Genomic DNA, 12,753 nt, shown 5'->3' on the forward strand with positions numbered 1-12,753 from the left:
TAATCTGGCATTTTAATATGTACATATGTAGTAATTGCATGTGATAGGAGATATATACTGTGAAACAACAAATTCATTTTTTTTAATTTGGTATTTGGCATGGCACCAGTCAGAAAACGGTTAACTCATTATTAGCAAAATAACTTCTTTTTCTTTTTTCTTTTGGGGTGAAATGTGACCTGGATGTTTTCCAGGACACGTTCAGCCACCAGTACCTTGTTCACGTGTTGCTGGCTCTTGTTTAAAGTGTCTGTTTTGAGCCAGTACTAGAGGTTTGCTCATAGCTTCTCTCTCATAGCCGTTCAGGTGAAGCTCTCTGGCAGCATGAGGCCTGTTCGCGTTAACTTGTCTAAATGCCGATTGAAGCCCCAAAGTCCAAATATTCCTGTCGGGCCATAGGTTTCTGCGTATCTAAGCTTGCCTGAATCCCCATTGGCATCGACTTAAACACCACGACATTTGAAGTTCAGCTAAAATCATAAAGCCTGAGGCTCTGGCGTCACACTGCAGCCAAGGGCTTTGAAAATCTCTCTCTTTCTGAGCCCAGTCCTGCTCATTCACTGTCCTGCCTGGGCCTGCCAAGCCTTTATGGAAACTGCAAAATTAAAATGCGATATTCAAAAAGAGCAATGTAATAAACACATTAGAACCCAGGAGGGCTTTCATTATGACAGGCCTGTCCAGAAACACATCCTGGGTCTGTCTTACCCCTGTTCTTTGATTTGTTTTTCTTTATCATTCTGTCCCTGCGGGATTCTCCTCTACGTCCGCAGACACAGCTTGATAAGCCTGACTACTACTTTTACTCACCTGGGTTATTTTCTCTTTTTCTATTCCAATCTTTTCTTGTTTTGTCTTTTGCTTGTATGCAATGCCTAGGCGATCTCTCTGAACCCCCTCGTGCCTTCAAGAAAGGTGGGTCTCTGCTGCTTTTCACTGTTTCTATTTTTTTCTTCTTCAGCCGCTGAAATGTTGTGTTGCGCTTTCTTTTCTTTTTTTTACTTTTTTTTTTTTAATTGTTGCAGAGAGGGCTGGGTATAGATTTTAGTTTTTTTTACATATTTAATTTTGATTCCATCTGATATTAATTCAATTTTGTAGTATTTCAGTAATGTCAGGTTGCCTGTTTTTATATAAGACAGTATTTTTTGTGACCGCTAAAGTGCATTACATGCATTGAGTATATTAAGAGCATATTAAATAAACTATTATGATGATGATGATCATAAACCATTATTAAAAACTCCATTCTAAATGGAAAAAAGTAAAAAGGTTTTTGGTATTGTGTGTTCACATACCAAACGTGGAGGGTTTTGTGGTCATATCGTGGATTAATATCATCGTTTTGAAGTAAATGTATTTTTTAAATGTAAGTAAATTTGTTAGAATTTAATTAGAATTAAAATTAATTTAATTATTTTTATAAACAAATAATACATTTTGAAAATAAATTATGATTATTATTATTTAAGCATTATTTCTGTCATTTTGGGATTTTGAGAATCTATATCGGATTGTTTAAATGTAGATTATTCTGTTTTTTTTTTTTTTTTTTTAACCCAGACCTCCTTGCTTACATCTTGACTCATCTCCCCATCTATCCTCATATTTTTACTGTATTTCCACCCCATGCTTTTGCTCTGTCCGTCCCTTCAGCCCTGTTAGCCATCTTGTTCTTAATTTCCTCTCTCAGTCACTCCCTCAGATGGAGAGACCAAACATGCCATCCCTCAATGTCTGGCCGGAAGAGCTTTGCCTAATGAAAAGTCTAGGCAGCTTGTTAAGCTAATTAGCCATTTGGATCGGAGAACGAGTCCAATGTAAATGTGCTGTGTGGTGCTAAAGCAGTTATGGCTGCCTCACTAGCTGCCTATGTCAGGAAGACAAATAACCTAATTCAGACCCAGCTCTCTGTCGACAGATCCTTAGGACTCATTTGCTACTTATTGGGCCTCCTCTCATCACTTTCCTGTTATCTTGTGCTCTTCATGATAGGAGCTCATTCATTTAGTAGTTCTGTTGCGGGACCGCTGTTTAGCTGACCAACAGCCAGCTATTGCCCTCAGATTGTACAACTGGAACATCGCCCTGTTTACCGCTTAACCTTGTGGTCCCGCCTCTTATGAATTTGCCTATTAATCTGCTCTTAAAACATTAGTGGTAGAAGCTTGCAATTCACTATTACTATTGTTGATACTTATGGTTAGGAATTTAAACAACCTCCAAACCCTATTTAATTATACAGTATCATTTATACTACATACAAGAATGATACCTCAAATCATGCGGCTTGTTGAAAAGAGGCCTGATCAAATATACATTATCTACATTAAAAGGACTTGTAGAGTGTCAGAAATGAACTGTTCTACTAAGAGGCAATATTTGTTCACTGGAATTTATTTCTAAGGGGCATTTTTTAATGTAGGTAATGGCTATTTTTATAATTACCTTATTAAAAGTATCCGTGTTGTCTTTTGTCAATCAATATTTAAATTTAATCAATCCGAATACTATCAATCAAGTTTAATCAACGGCAACAAAATCTGTCTTTACACTTCAAAGGTGTAACAGAAGCTGTATTTGACATTATTTACTGCTGCTCAAAGTTAGCGAACATGAATTCACACAACGACTGCATATAAACAGTTCAGAGTAATCTAAAAGCCTCCGATTGACCATCGCATTCAGAAACGGGTCTAAATGTGATGCTACAATCATCTTTTCATGCATGTCACTTTTACTGCAGCTGCTGTATTAGATTGTTTAATTGTGATGGAGCATTATTTTGTTACCTTATCTTGAAATTGTGGGTTATTTTTGTTAATTATTTAAAGGTATTTTTGCCCCAAGCCCCTGTTAATTTCTGCCCCTGGGCTCGTATCTGTCAAACGGACTTGAGGTTGGGCTCTTGACTTGAGCTAGTTAGCATCCACTTTGCAAAGCCTTAGAAACTACCTAGAAAACCATTCAGAACGCATTAGAAACCAAATAGCAGCACCCAAAAGACACCAGTCACATTTTCTTCCAAAATTGTCATTATCTGATTAGTCTTGCTGTTTTTGCTGTCTCATCTCATGTGTAAAGTCTAATTGTCTTGGTGACACACTTCACCTCCATGTTACGAAGCAGCTTGGCTGTGTGTGTTCTGGTGGTTAGTGGTTCAGTCGTGCATGGTTAAGCTGTAAGCCCTTCTCTCCAGAGCTTGTGACAGCCGCTGAACATAGTTAATCTTTTAGCATCGGTGACCTGCTGCTTTGACAGTCAAACAATGTGTGTGGGTGGAGGGTATTGTTTTCTGTCGACCAGTGAGATTTCCAATGTGGTATTATGCAACCAGGACTCATTTTAGCCAGGTGTCTTTGGAAATTTCTAGCATGTAAATGTTTACCACTGTTGTAGTACAACAGAAAAATGTTTAATAATTGTTTTGTGGGTAATGCTGTCTTTAAAAAAAAAAAAAATTTGCCAACATTTGAATGTAGAAATAGTTGAGGCCTTTTAAATGTTAATGTAATAATGTCACATTTTAAAACTAATTGCCATCTTGCACTTAAACATTAGCCTCCACATCCTGATTGCCATCTGAGTTCCCGACATGTAGAAGCTCAAGTGTCTTGATTCTTGGTTCTTGTATGGAATGACCACGTTTGACCATCTAGTCATTTGTTTCATTTGGAAATGTCACATTATGGAAGTAAAATGGTTTATGTGTTGACTTTAATTGTTTAATAGGTAGGGCGAGGAGATATATTTATAGAGCTGTTACTGGAAACAAGTGCTCACAAAGACGCTAATTCTACCAGGAAGAGACCTTTTGACCACAATAGATCACACCTCTTACTCTGAGCTGAATGTTTGCACCGAGCTTGTCTGGACTGATCCAGGAGGACTCTGATCTTCTACTTCATACACTTAAATAAATGCATGACTAATTAATTAATTAATGAGTCTGTGTTGGCGTGTCCCCCCACCCCCCGACTGAAAAAAAAAAACTGCAAGGCAGCAGGATTCTGGCCACGATTTGGATTGCGCTAGAAGCTGTGGCTGTTTAGCTAATTGCAGCTACTGTTGGTCACAGATATATTGTAAGCATTTGAGTTATTAATGCCGATATGCAAGATTCCATCTGGTCTTCCTGTCTCTGATTGGTTGTTCCCTCTGCAGGCTCTGGCATGAACAGTCTGGATGGTCTGATTGGAGCAGAGGAAAAAGTCATCAACAGCAAGGGCAAGAGCAACGAAAATGTGGTGAGCCCACCAGCCTGCCTCCAACACCACTCATGCTTCACTGATCTGTTGCGAACACTGTGCCAACTGCTAATGCCAACTCTCATGACTGACATTACATAAACAAAAACAAAACAAAAAAACAATGCAGGATTTTCATACCCATTCAGTTTAAGTGCTAATAATAAAATCAAGAATCAGCTTCACGATACACCTAGATGAACATTTACTGAATGGAGACCACATGCTCTGTAAACTTTATTTATATAACTATGGTCTCATAGTTATAACTGTGCCATATGAATTTATTTGACTTTACTGCATTTGCAAGGCAGCACTAGTTTGAAATTTTCTGGGATTTTGCTAATATTTTGACCCCCAAATATGATGGTCACCTCTCTTTTAAAATATAAAGACAGCTATCTAATGTATAAAAGCCATTTATACTTTGTCAAAAAGGTTATATTATTAGGATTGCTCATGCAAAAATGAAAATTCTGTCATTAATTGTTGTTCCAAACCCGTAAGACATTCATTCATCTTCGGTACACAAATGAAGATATTTTTGATGAAATCTGAGAGCTTTCTGACCCTCCATAGACAGCAACAAAACTACCACGTTCAAGGCCCAGAAAGGTATAAAGACATCGTTAAAACAGTTCATGTGACATCAGTGGTTCAACCGTAATTTTATGAAGCTACGAGAATACTACATTTAATTCCACTACAAATAAAACAAAAATAACACCTTTATTCAACAATTTTTTGCTGTTCCGTGTCAGTCTTCGATGCACGTGTGCAGGAGCATCATGACGCATGCGTGTGGTGCTGCTGACACAGGTGCTGGCGAATTTTCATTTTTGGGTAAACTATCGTAACGATGCGTTGTTGGCAGAATTAAATAATTCGATTTTGTCATTACACAAAATTAGCCAGAATTATGAAACTAATAATGGGTTGAAAAAAAAAATCCTGTGTCGATCAAATACTGAGAAAATATTTTCCAGAAAGTAATGTTAGATTTAATTTTTCTATTTTATATAAATGTATTTCTAGCCCCTTTTTACAATAGATTATATTCCGAAGCAAGCACAGACAGTACAACCTGCAGTGAGAGGCTAGTGATGGCTACAAAATGGGTGTCAAACAAATAAAATATCACAATTAGTCTCATGATTTCTGACTTAGAAAGTGCTGTAGACTGGGAGGGTAATAAATCTCAAACTCTGTTAATGTTAACTTGTAATTTCTTAACTTTTAACTCCAGTCATTTCAGTGTTATATTCATATAAACTTCATATTTAAATGTAGTAATTTAAATCCTCTCGTTGACTTGGATTGTTAGAATGTTAGCTGTTCAAAATCTAAAGGTAATCACATTGTCATATTATTTGCATGTTGAGTTCTGATTGGATTTCTTTCTTGCGTACTTTCTTTAAAGATCAATAGATGAACCAAAGCCTAAAATCTAACCTTACCTAAAACTTTAGCACTTCTTCCACTGCCTTGCAGTCACTGCTATCTCCTTCCAGATATACAAATCTGCTCTATTTCAGTCTCATCTCATTCATATCCCAGCATTCATTGCATGCCACGTTCACATATTTCCCAGTCACATTCCAGTCTCCCCTAATCGCAGCTCACACAAGAGCCCGTGTGGTTGTGGAAGGCTGAGCTAGACACATGCAATGCATGATCTCTCTCTGAAGAACGTGGCTCATATTCGGCTTGTTTTGTTTGTACAGTATTTCTGCATGTTTGCCTCTCTGAAATCACATAGAGGAGCTATCAGAGGTTTGTGAGAATCTAAACTACATTAAAAAGAGTCCATCCGAAAAAGAACATTGTCATTTATTCATCCTCGTGTGGTTCCAAACCTGTATGACTTTTTTTTTTTTTTTTTTTTTTTTTGGCAAGATGATGTTTTGAGTATGTATATGGACAAAATTACAACAGAAATGTATGGGAACTGAAATGGGTTACCAACATTATTCAAAATATCATCTTTTGTGTTCAGCAGAAGACAAAGTTATACAGGTTTGGAATGACACGAGTAAATAATGTCAATTTTCATTTTTGGGTGAACTATGCCTTTAAACATGCTCTGATGGCTCCTTCATTGAATGTTTTTCAGTACATGTTGAGGTGTTTTGTTTAATAGCAAAATACCTGGATGAAAACCGATTTATCTTCCCTGCATTAATTTACATGCAACCAGCCATGTTTTCTAACAAGGACATAGTCATTGTATCAAAGATCATGAATTATTTTGGATTTGCTCACAGTATTTAATACCCATCTATTGCTGTAAACCAGCACCATAACCACCACAGACAACTGAGTTAGCTTAATTGTCAGAATAGTTACCAATCAATAAGCTTTTTCAAATATTTTTGTCATTTGGTTCCCTTGATCTTGACTGTTCGCTAATGCCCTTTCAGTAAACTAACACACACTGACTCCCTCTTCAGTTCCCAAGGAAGTAACTGAGACTGCCCTGTCTGTGTTGACAGGTGATTGATGAGACTCTGGATGTTAAAGAGGTGATTTTGAATGGTGTTGATCCTCTGGTAAGTACAGCGCCCTCCTGTGCTCAATACATGGTACTGTCAAACGCTGCAGTCTTGGATTATGAGCTGGAGGGAGATTGCAGTAGTCTGCTTCTGTTCTATCTGTGAGCAAATGACAGTTTTACATCATTTATGACCTTATATTGTTTATCCACAAGCTTCCACGGCACGTGTGCATGTTTTTAATGGGATTGCATGAGCATGTCCGGTGGATATGGGTCATCATTGGACTTTCACACAAATGGAATTGAGCACTAAACATTTGTGTGTGAAAATTGCCAGTCATGGCTGTCAGTGCACATTCGGTCCATTTAGCACTTTGTGAAGCAGATCAATACCACCAAACACATTCATTCACGTTAGAGCTCAATTTCATTCTTAAAGGAGTAGTCCTCCCCAAAAATGGAAATTGTCATAATTTCAGGCCAGTACTAAGAATGATAAACTGTAATAACTATTTCAATGGACGATAAGCGTGCGCTGCATTCATCTGCCTCTTTAAAGCGATAGTTCACTCAAATACTAATTTACTTTTAATTTACTCGCCCTCAGGCCATCCAAAATATACAGTGGTCGCCAAAATTATTACAACACTAGTATTTTCACCAGCTAAAAAATGGTTTTAAGTCAGTTATTTCTATCTTTTGCTGTAGTGTGCCAGTAGGAAAAATCAGTTTACATTTCCAAACATTCATTAATTGTAATCCAGTGAGATTTTAGTTTGCACAAGGAGTCTGACAACAGCCAGTGCTCTAAACAGAGATCTGATCTGATCATCCAGTCTGTCTGGAATGACATGAAGAAACCGAACCTACCGAGACAGACTAAATCCAGAAGAACTGTGGCGACGTCTCCAAGATGCTTCAAGAGACCTACCTGCAAAGCTACCTGAAAAACTATGAGCAAGTGCACCTAGGGCAAAAGCTGATGTGACTTCAAAATTTGGTGTGACTATCCTCTTAGTTTAAAGCAGATTTTTTCAGGTAGCTTTGCATATAGATTTCTTTATGCATCTTGGAGACGTTGCAAAATAACTGACTTAAAACCATTTTTTAGCTGGTGAAAAAATACTAGTGTTCTAATAATTTGGCCACCACTGTAAGTGGCTGTTTTTCTTCAGTGAAACCGTAAAGAAGATTTCTTGCTAAAACCATGCGACTTGGTGATTCGTAAAGTGCAAGTCAGCAGATATTGCCTCTTGAGTCAAAAAAGCATATCAGGCAAGAACTGGACTTCCCTGTTTGCCGTTGTCTCTGGTTTACAGGTAATAATGTTCAGTTTCTTGCACAGATTGATCGTTTCACTTCAGAAGACCTCAATATATTGTCAAGACTATGGTTATTAATGTTGTGTTGCCTGATACTGCTTTTTTTTTGACTCTCAAAGTGACTGCAGCCATTGACTTGCATTTTATGAATCACCAAGAAACATGGATGTCACCTACATCATGGCTGGCTTCACCAAATGTTCATTTTTGGGTGAACTCTTCCTTTAAATGCTTAAGTTCTTTACAGCTGGTAGAATTTGATTAGCTGTCAATGTTTTTAACATTTTATAGGCTGGAAAAATTCATTCTGATAGTGATTGCAAAGATATGTTTCCTTTGTGCTATATGCCATTATCATTTAGTACATTATGGACATCTCTATTTAAATGAATTTGAATAACTATTAAAACATTATAGTGGTAGTCATGATTATAGTTTTATCATTATAAAACTGAATGAGTGAATGCTGGAAAAGAGCAGCATGAACATGTTTTGAAGTATCTTTTATTGGGTTCCACAGGAAAAAATAATTCATAATGAGGAAAAAAATATTTTTGGGTGAACTGTCCCTTTAGGAAGCACTAAAAAAAAATACAGGCTTGATTTACATGTCAGACATGTTTTATGCTGTTTGTAATTTGAAATGATATTCATGTGGAGTGTGATGAAACATCAGAAAATGTTTAGAGAATGTGTTTTTCTTCTCTATCTGTAGCAAATTCTTTCAATTCTCATTTGGTACCAGTTATGTCACAACAACGACTCGTGCCTCACTGTACATGAGTTACAGTATGAGTTCCATGCTTCAGCTGCATCGACGGCTCTTTAAGATGTCTGTTAACCGTGTTTGTCTTGGCTCTTTCTGCTTTTGGAGTGTAAATAACACTGGTGCTTATTTTTCCCTCACAGTTCAGCCATGGATCGGAGCAGGAGACGTTCCGCCCTCTGGTGGATGGTTTCAGCTTTGGAAGCAGCGCTCTGATTGGCCTGCTGGTGATTGCAGTGGCCATAGCGACCGTGATTGTGATCAGTCTGGTGCTGCTGAGAAAGAGGCAGTATGGCACCATCAGTCACGGCATTGTGGAGGTGAGCTAACGGTCACATGACGCTCCATCATTCACTCTTACTGTTTTCAATGCAACCTTGAGGAGGATAACAAACAGGCTAGACAGACTCTCTCTCAATCGCTGTGAAGAATAATGCTCTTACTCAGAGCATGCAAGGACAAGCAGGTTCAAAGGAAAGTTTAGTACTTTTCGAGTTTATATACATTTAATTATATCAAATATTTAATGAATATACACGGCCATTGAAAGTTTGATGTCAGTAACATTTTTGAAAACAAAAGTTTTCGATAAAGCTGTTCTTCTGAACTTTCTATTCATCAAAAAATCTCATGATTTCCACAAAATGAAGCAGCACTACTTATTTCTGAAAGCAATCTTTCAACCCAAAATGAAAATTTGCAGAAAATGTTCTCACCCTCAGACCATCTAAGATGTAGATGAGTTTCTTTATCAGATTAGGAGAAATTTAGTATCGCATCACTTGCTCACCAATGAATGGGTGCCGTCAGAATGAGAGTCTAAACAGCTGATAAAAACATTTCAATAATCCACAAGTGATGATTTAAACTTAAAATGCCTTAAAGATGGATTTGTTTTGTTTAAACACGCAGCTTTTCTCTTTACAAGGCATTAATTGATGGAGTGGATTCATGTGGATTATTGTGATGTTTTTATCAGCTGTTTGGACTCTCGTTCTGACGGCACCCATTCACTGCAGAGCATCCATTGCTGAGCAAATGACGTAATGCTAAATTTCAAATCTGTTCTGATGAAGAAACAAACTCATCTCGAATGGTTTGAGGAGTCATTTTTATTTTTTCGTGAACTATTCCTGAAAGGATCATGTGACACTGAAGTCTGGAGTAATGCATGCAAAAAAATCCGATTTGCACTCTGCATTTAAAATGCATTAAAATAGAAACCAGTTATTTAAACAAAATATTTCATATTACTGTTTTTACTGTATTTTTGATCAAATAAATGCAGCCTTGGTCAACGTGAGACTTCCAAAATATTACAAAAAAATCTTACTGGTCCTAAACTTTTTAATAGTTGCTTATGTTGTATGTACTGATATTTTAAATCTTCCTCTTGTGTTTCAGGTTGATCCTATGCTAACTCCAGAAGACCGTCACCTCAGCAAGATGCAGAACCATGGCTACGAAAACCCCACCTACAAATACCTGGAACAGATGCAGATTTAGCCTTCATGGGGCGCTGTGGAGCTAGAGAGGGGTGAACATACTACTGACCAATTATAAAACTGCTCTCAAATCATTTCATGCATTTGAAATGCATATTCTGGTTCATTTAAAAGAAAACAATAAACAATGGTTTATTAATACTACTACTTCTAATACTGCTACTGTTGTACCATGGAGCGCAATTTTATGCTCTTGTAACTTTTTATTTTGAAGTCAACTTTAAATCAGGAGAAGGTGATTCTGCAAATTAGCCTGGAATTGATTTTCCGTAATTGAAATCGGAACGTACATGTAATGTTATTTTAAATGTTAATTTTATAAAGTTCTGTTCAGATCTGGTCTATAGAGGTACAGCAAAGCTGAAATAATCAAAATGAGACAGCAGTTTGTCTACACCATTGCTGGCCGCCGGATATACTTCTTTTAAATAGATCGCTTGTATATGAAGGTTATTTGTAATGACTTAAATGTATAGTGAATCAATAAATATAAAAAGAAAACCATTAATTATTTTACTTTGTAATTATTAAAAACACACACTATACATAAAAAAAGTAGATGGTACATTTATTCATAGTAATTTTTTTTTTTCTCCCAGAGCTTAAATCTTGGCTGGGTTACAGGTTTAAACTTTGAGATTTAAGGACTGATATCCCCGGTCCAAACATCTGATACCATCGCCTGTGTAAGATACGATGAATAGTTCGAACTGAATGGCGTGACGGCCTGCCAGATATTTTGGCTGATTGTAAATGTAGAGGTGCCCGATTTCAGTAACATTAGTACGTCATTTTGTTTTTATCTTTTGGTTATGGTGTCATATACTTGGACCAATAAACGGTGCGGCCCCTGCACATGGTCAGTGCGAATTGGTCGGAAGGGCCACAAGGGGCCTCCAGTCTCCCATATCACAGTAAAATGTCTCTTTACTCAGAATGAATGTTATTTTTCCTGCCGTTACATGAACACACTCCAACGCTCCCTTTTTATAGTAAATCTGGCCTGATGAAATGTTACATTCAGCTTAGGTTTATCACAGTTATACTGTATTTTTAGTTCATAGCTTCCTAATGAGAACTGCCATGGAGAGTTTTATCGTGTGGCAATACTGTGCACACATTGCTTAAATCAAAGAGCATAAAGTCGACTGTAATTATAATACTACGATATATATAGAGTTTATATGATCAGTCCCACAAGGACATACCCTAGAAAACCATGATTAAATGAAAAAAATGTCCAGCTGGAGGCCAAGGCAAGTATAAGAAATGTTTTGCATGTCCATTACAATGCAAGGCAAGGAAAAAATTGAGTCAATTATTATTTTTTTCTCTCTCTCTTCCCCCTTCTTAGTAATGTCTTTGTATGCCTGTATAGTTGATGTTGCAATCATGGCTTTTATCAAGGACAACCTGTGGTGTGCATTGTTCTTATATGAGATGTTATGATATATATTTTTAAGTTTGTTCTCTCTTATTTTCTATTTTTTTCCGTCTTCCTGTGACCGTATTTCTGTATGTGACTTTCACTATGCACCTAAATGGCTCCAATCTTGGACCTTGTCATTGCCTGCTTGATTGTGGAAATGGTCATAAGGGTGAGGGGAAAATAATACAAAGTTCATATATTAGAAGTAAAATATGGTTGAATCCAGTGGAAAATGGCTTCTTGGTTACAGGTGGGAAACACATCAATAAATTCACTACTTCCATGTTGGTGTCATTTTTGTCTTTATTCTACTTATTTCTATACCAGTATTTAAAAAAAAAAGTATGAATGTTCATATTTTGTTATTTTTATATATACATACATTTCAATACAAAACTGATTTTATTTACTTGGAAAATCAAAGGTAATAGTCTTAAAACTTCTTTAAAGGAATATTCACCCCAAAATGAAATTTGCTGACAATTCTACATCTTGTATGGCTTGAGGGCGAGTACGTTTTTATTTTTTGGGTGAACTATTCTAACGTGTAAATACTTGTATGAACTGAAAGTTCAGATTTGCCCTGTCATGCTGGAGGATCATGTCAGGGCAAAAGGTCTGCAGGAAGGGTACCACATGAGGGAGGAGGATGTCTTCCCTGTAACACAAGCTCAGTCTGATGCTGTGACACACCGACCCAGACAATGATGGACCCTCCACCTCCAAATCAATCCCGTTCAAGACTACAGACCTCGGTGTAACGCTCACTCCTTTAATGATAAACACAAGCCTGACCATCACTCCTGGTGAGACAAAAAAACATGACTTGTCAGGGCCGAGCACTTTTTGCTAGTTAATTGATGGATTTAAGACCTTTTTTAGGCCTTAATTTATGAAATTCAGACTTTGCAGAAACCCTGAAAGGGGACTGTGTATATAATTTGTGACCCTGAACCACAAAACATTAGTCATAAGGGTCATTTAAAAAAA

General features: G+C 37.1%; 1 protein-coding gene across 7 annotated transcripts in view; it reads left to right on the plus strand.

Moving 5' to 3' along the window:
* LOC306843281 (amyloid beta precursor like protein 2-like) overlaps nt 1-12,746 on the plus strand; it is an 81,609-nt gene extending 68,863 nt beyond the window's left edge. For 2 of the 7 annotated variants that reach the window (XM_079374657.1, XM_079374661.1), the window contains 5 exons: nt 880-915; nt 4,165-4,247; nt 6,740-6,796; nt 8,973-9,149; nt 10,234-12,746. In XM_079374657.1, coding sequence (XP_079230783.1) covers nt 880-915; nt 4,165-4,247; nt 6,740-6,796; nt 8,973-9,149; nt 10,234-10,335 — 455 coding nt within the window. In that variant the 3' untranslated portion in view covers nt 10,336-12,746. The remainder of the gene's footprint in view (nt 1-879; nt 916-4,164; nt 4,248-6,739; nt 6,797-8,972; nt 9,150-10,233) is intronic. The other 5 variants (XM_079374658.1, XM_079374662.1, XM_079374660.1 and 2 more) reach the window with 3 other exon arrangements.
* The last annotated feature ends 7 nt before the right edge of the window (nt 12,747-12,753 follow it).

The sequence above is a fragment of the Barbus barbus genome (assembly GCF_936440315.1).
Source record: "Barbus barbus genome assembly, chromosome: 23".
In the NCBI taxonomy this organism is placed as follows: domain Eukaryota; kingdom Metazoa; phylum Chordata; class Actinopteri; order Cypriniformes; family Cyprinidae; genus Barbus; species Barbus barbus.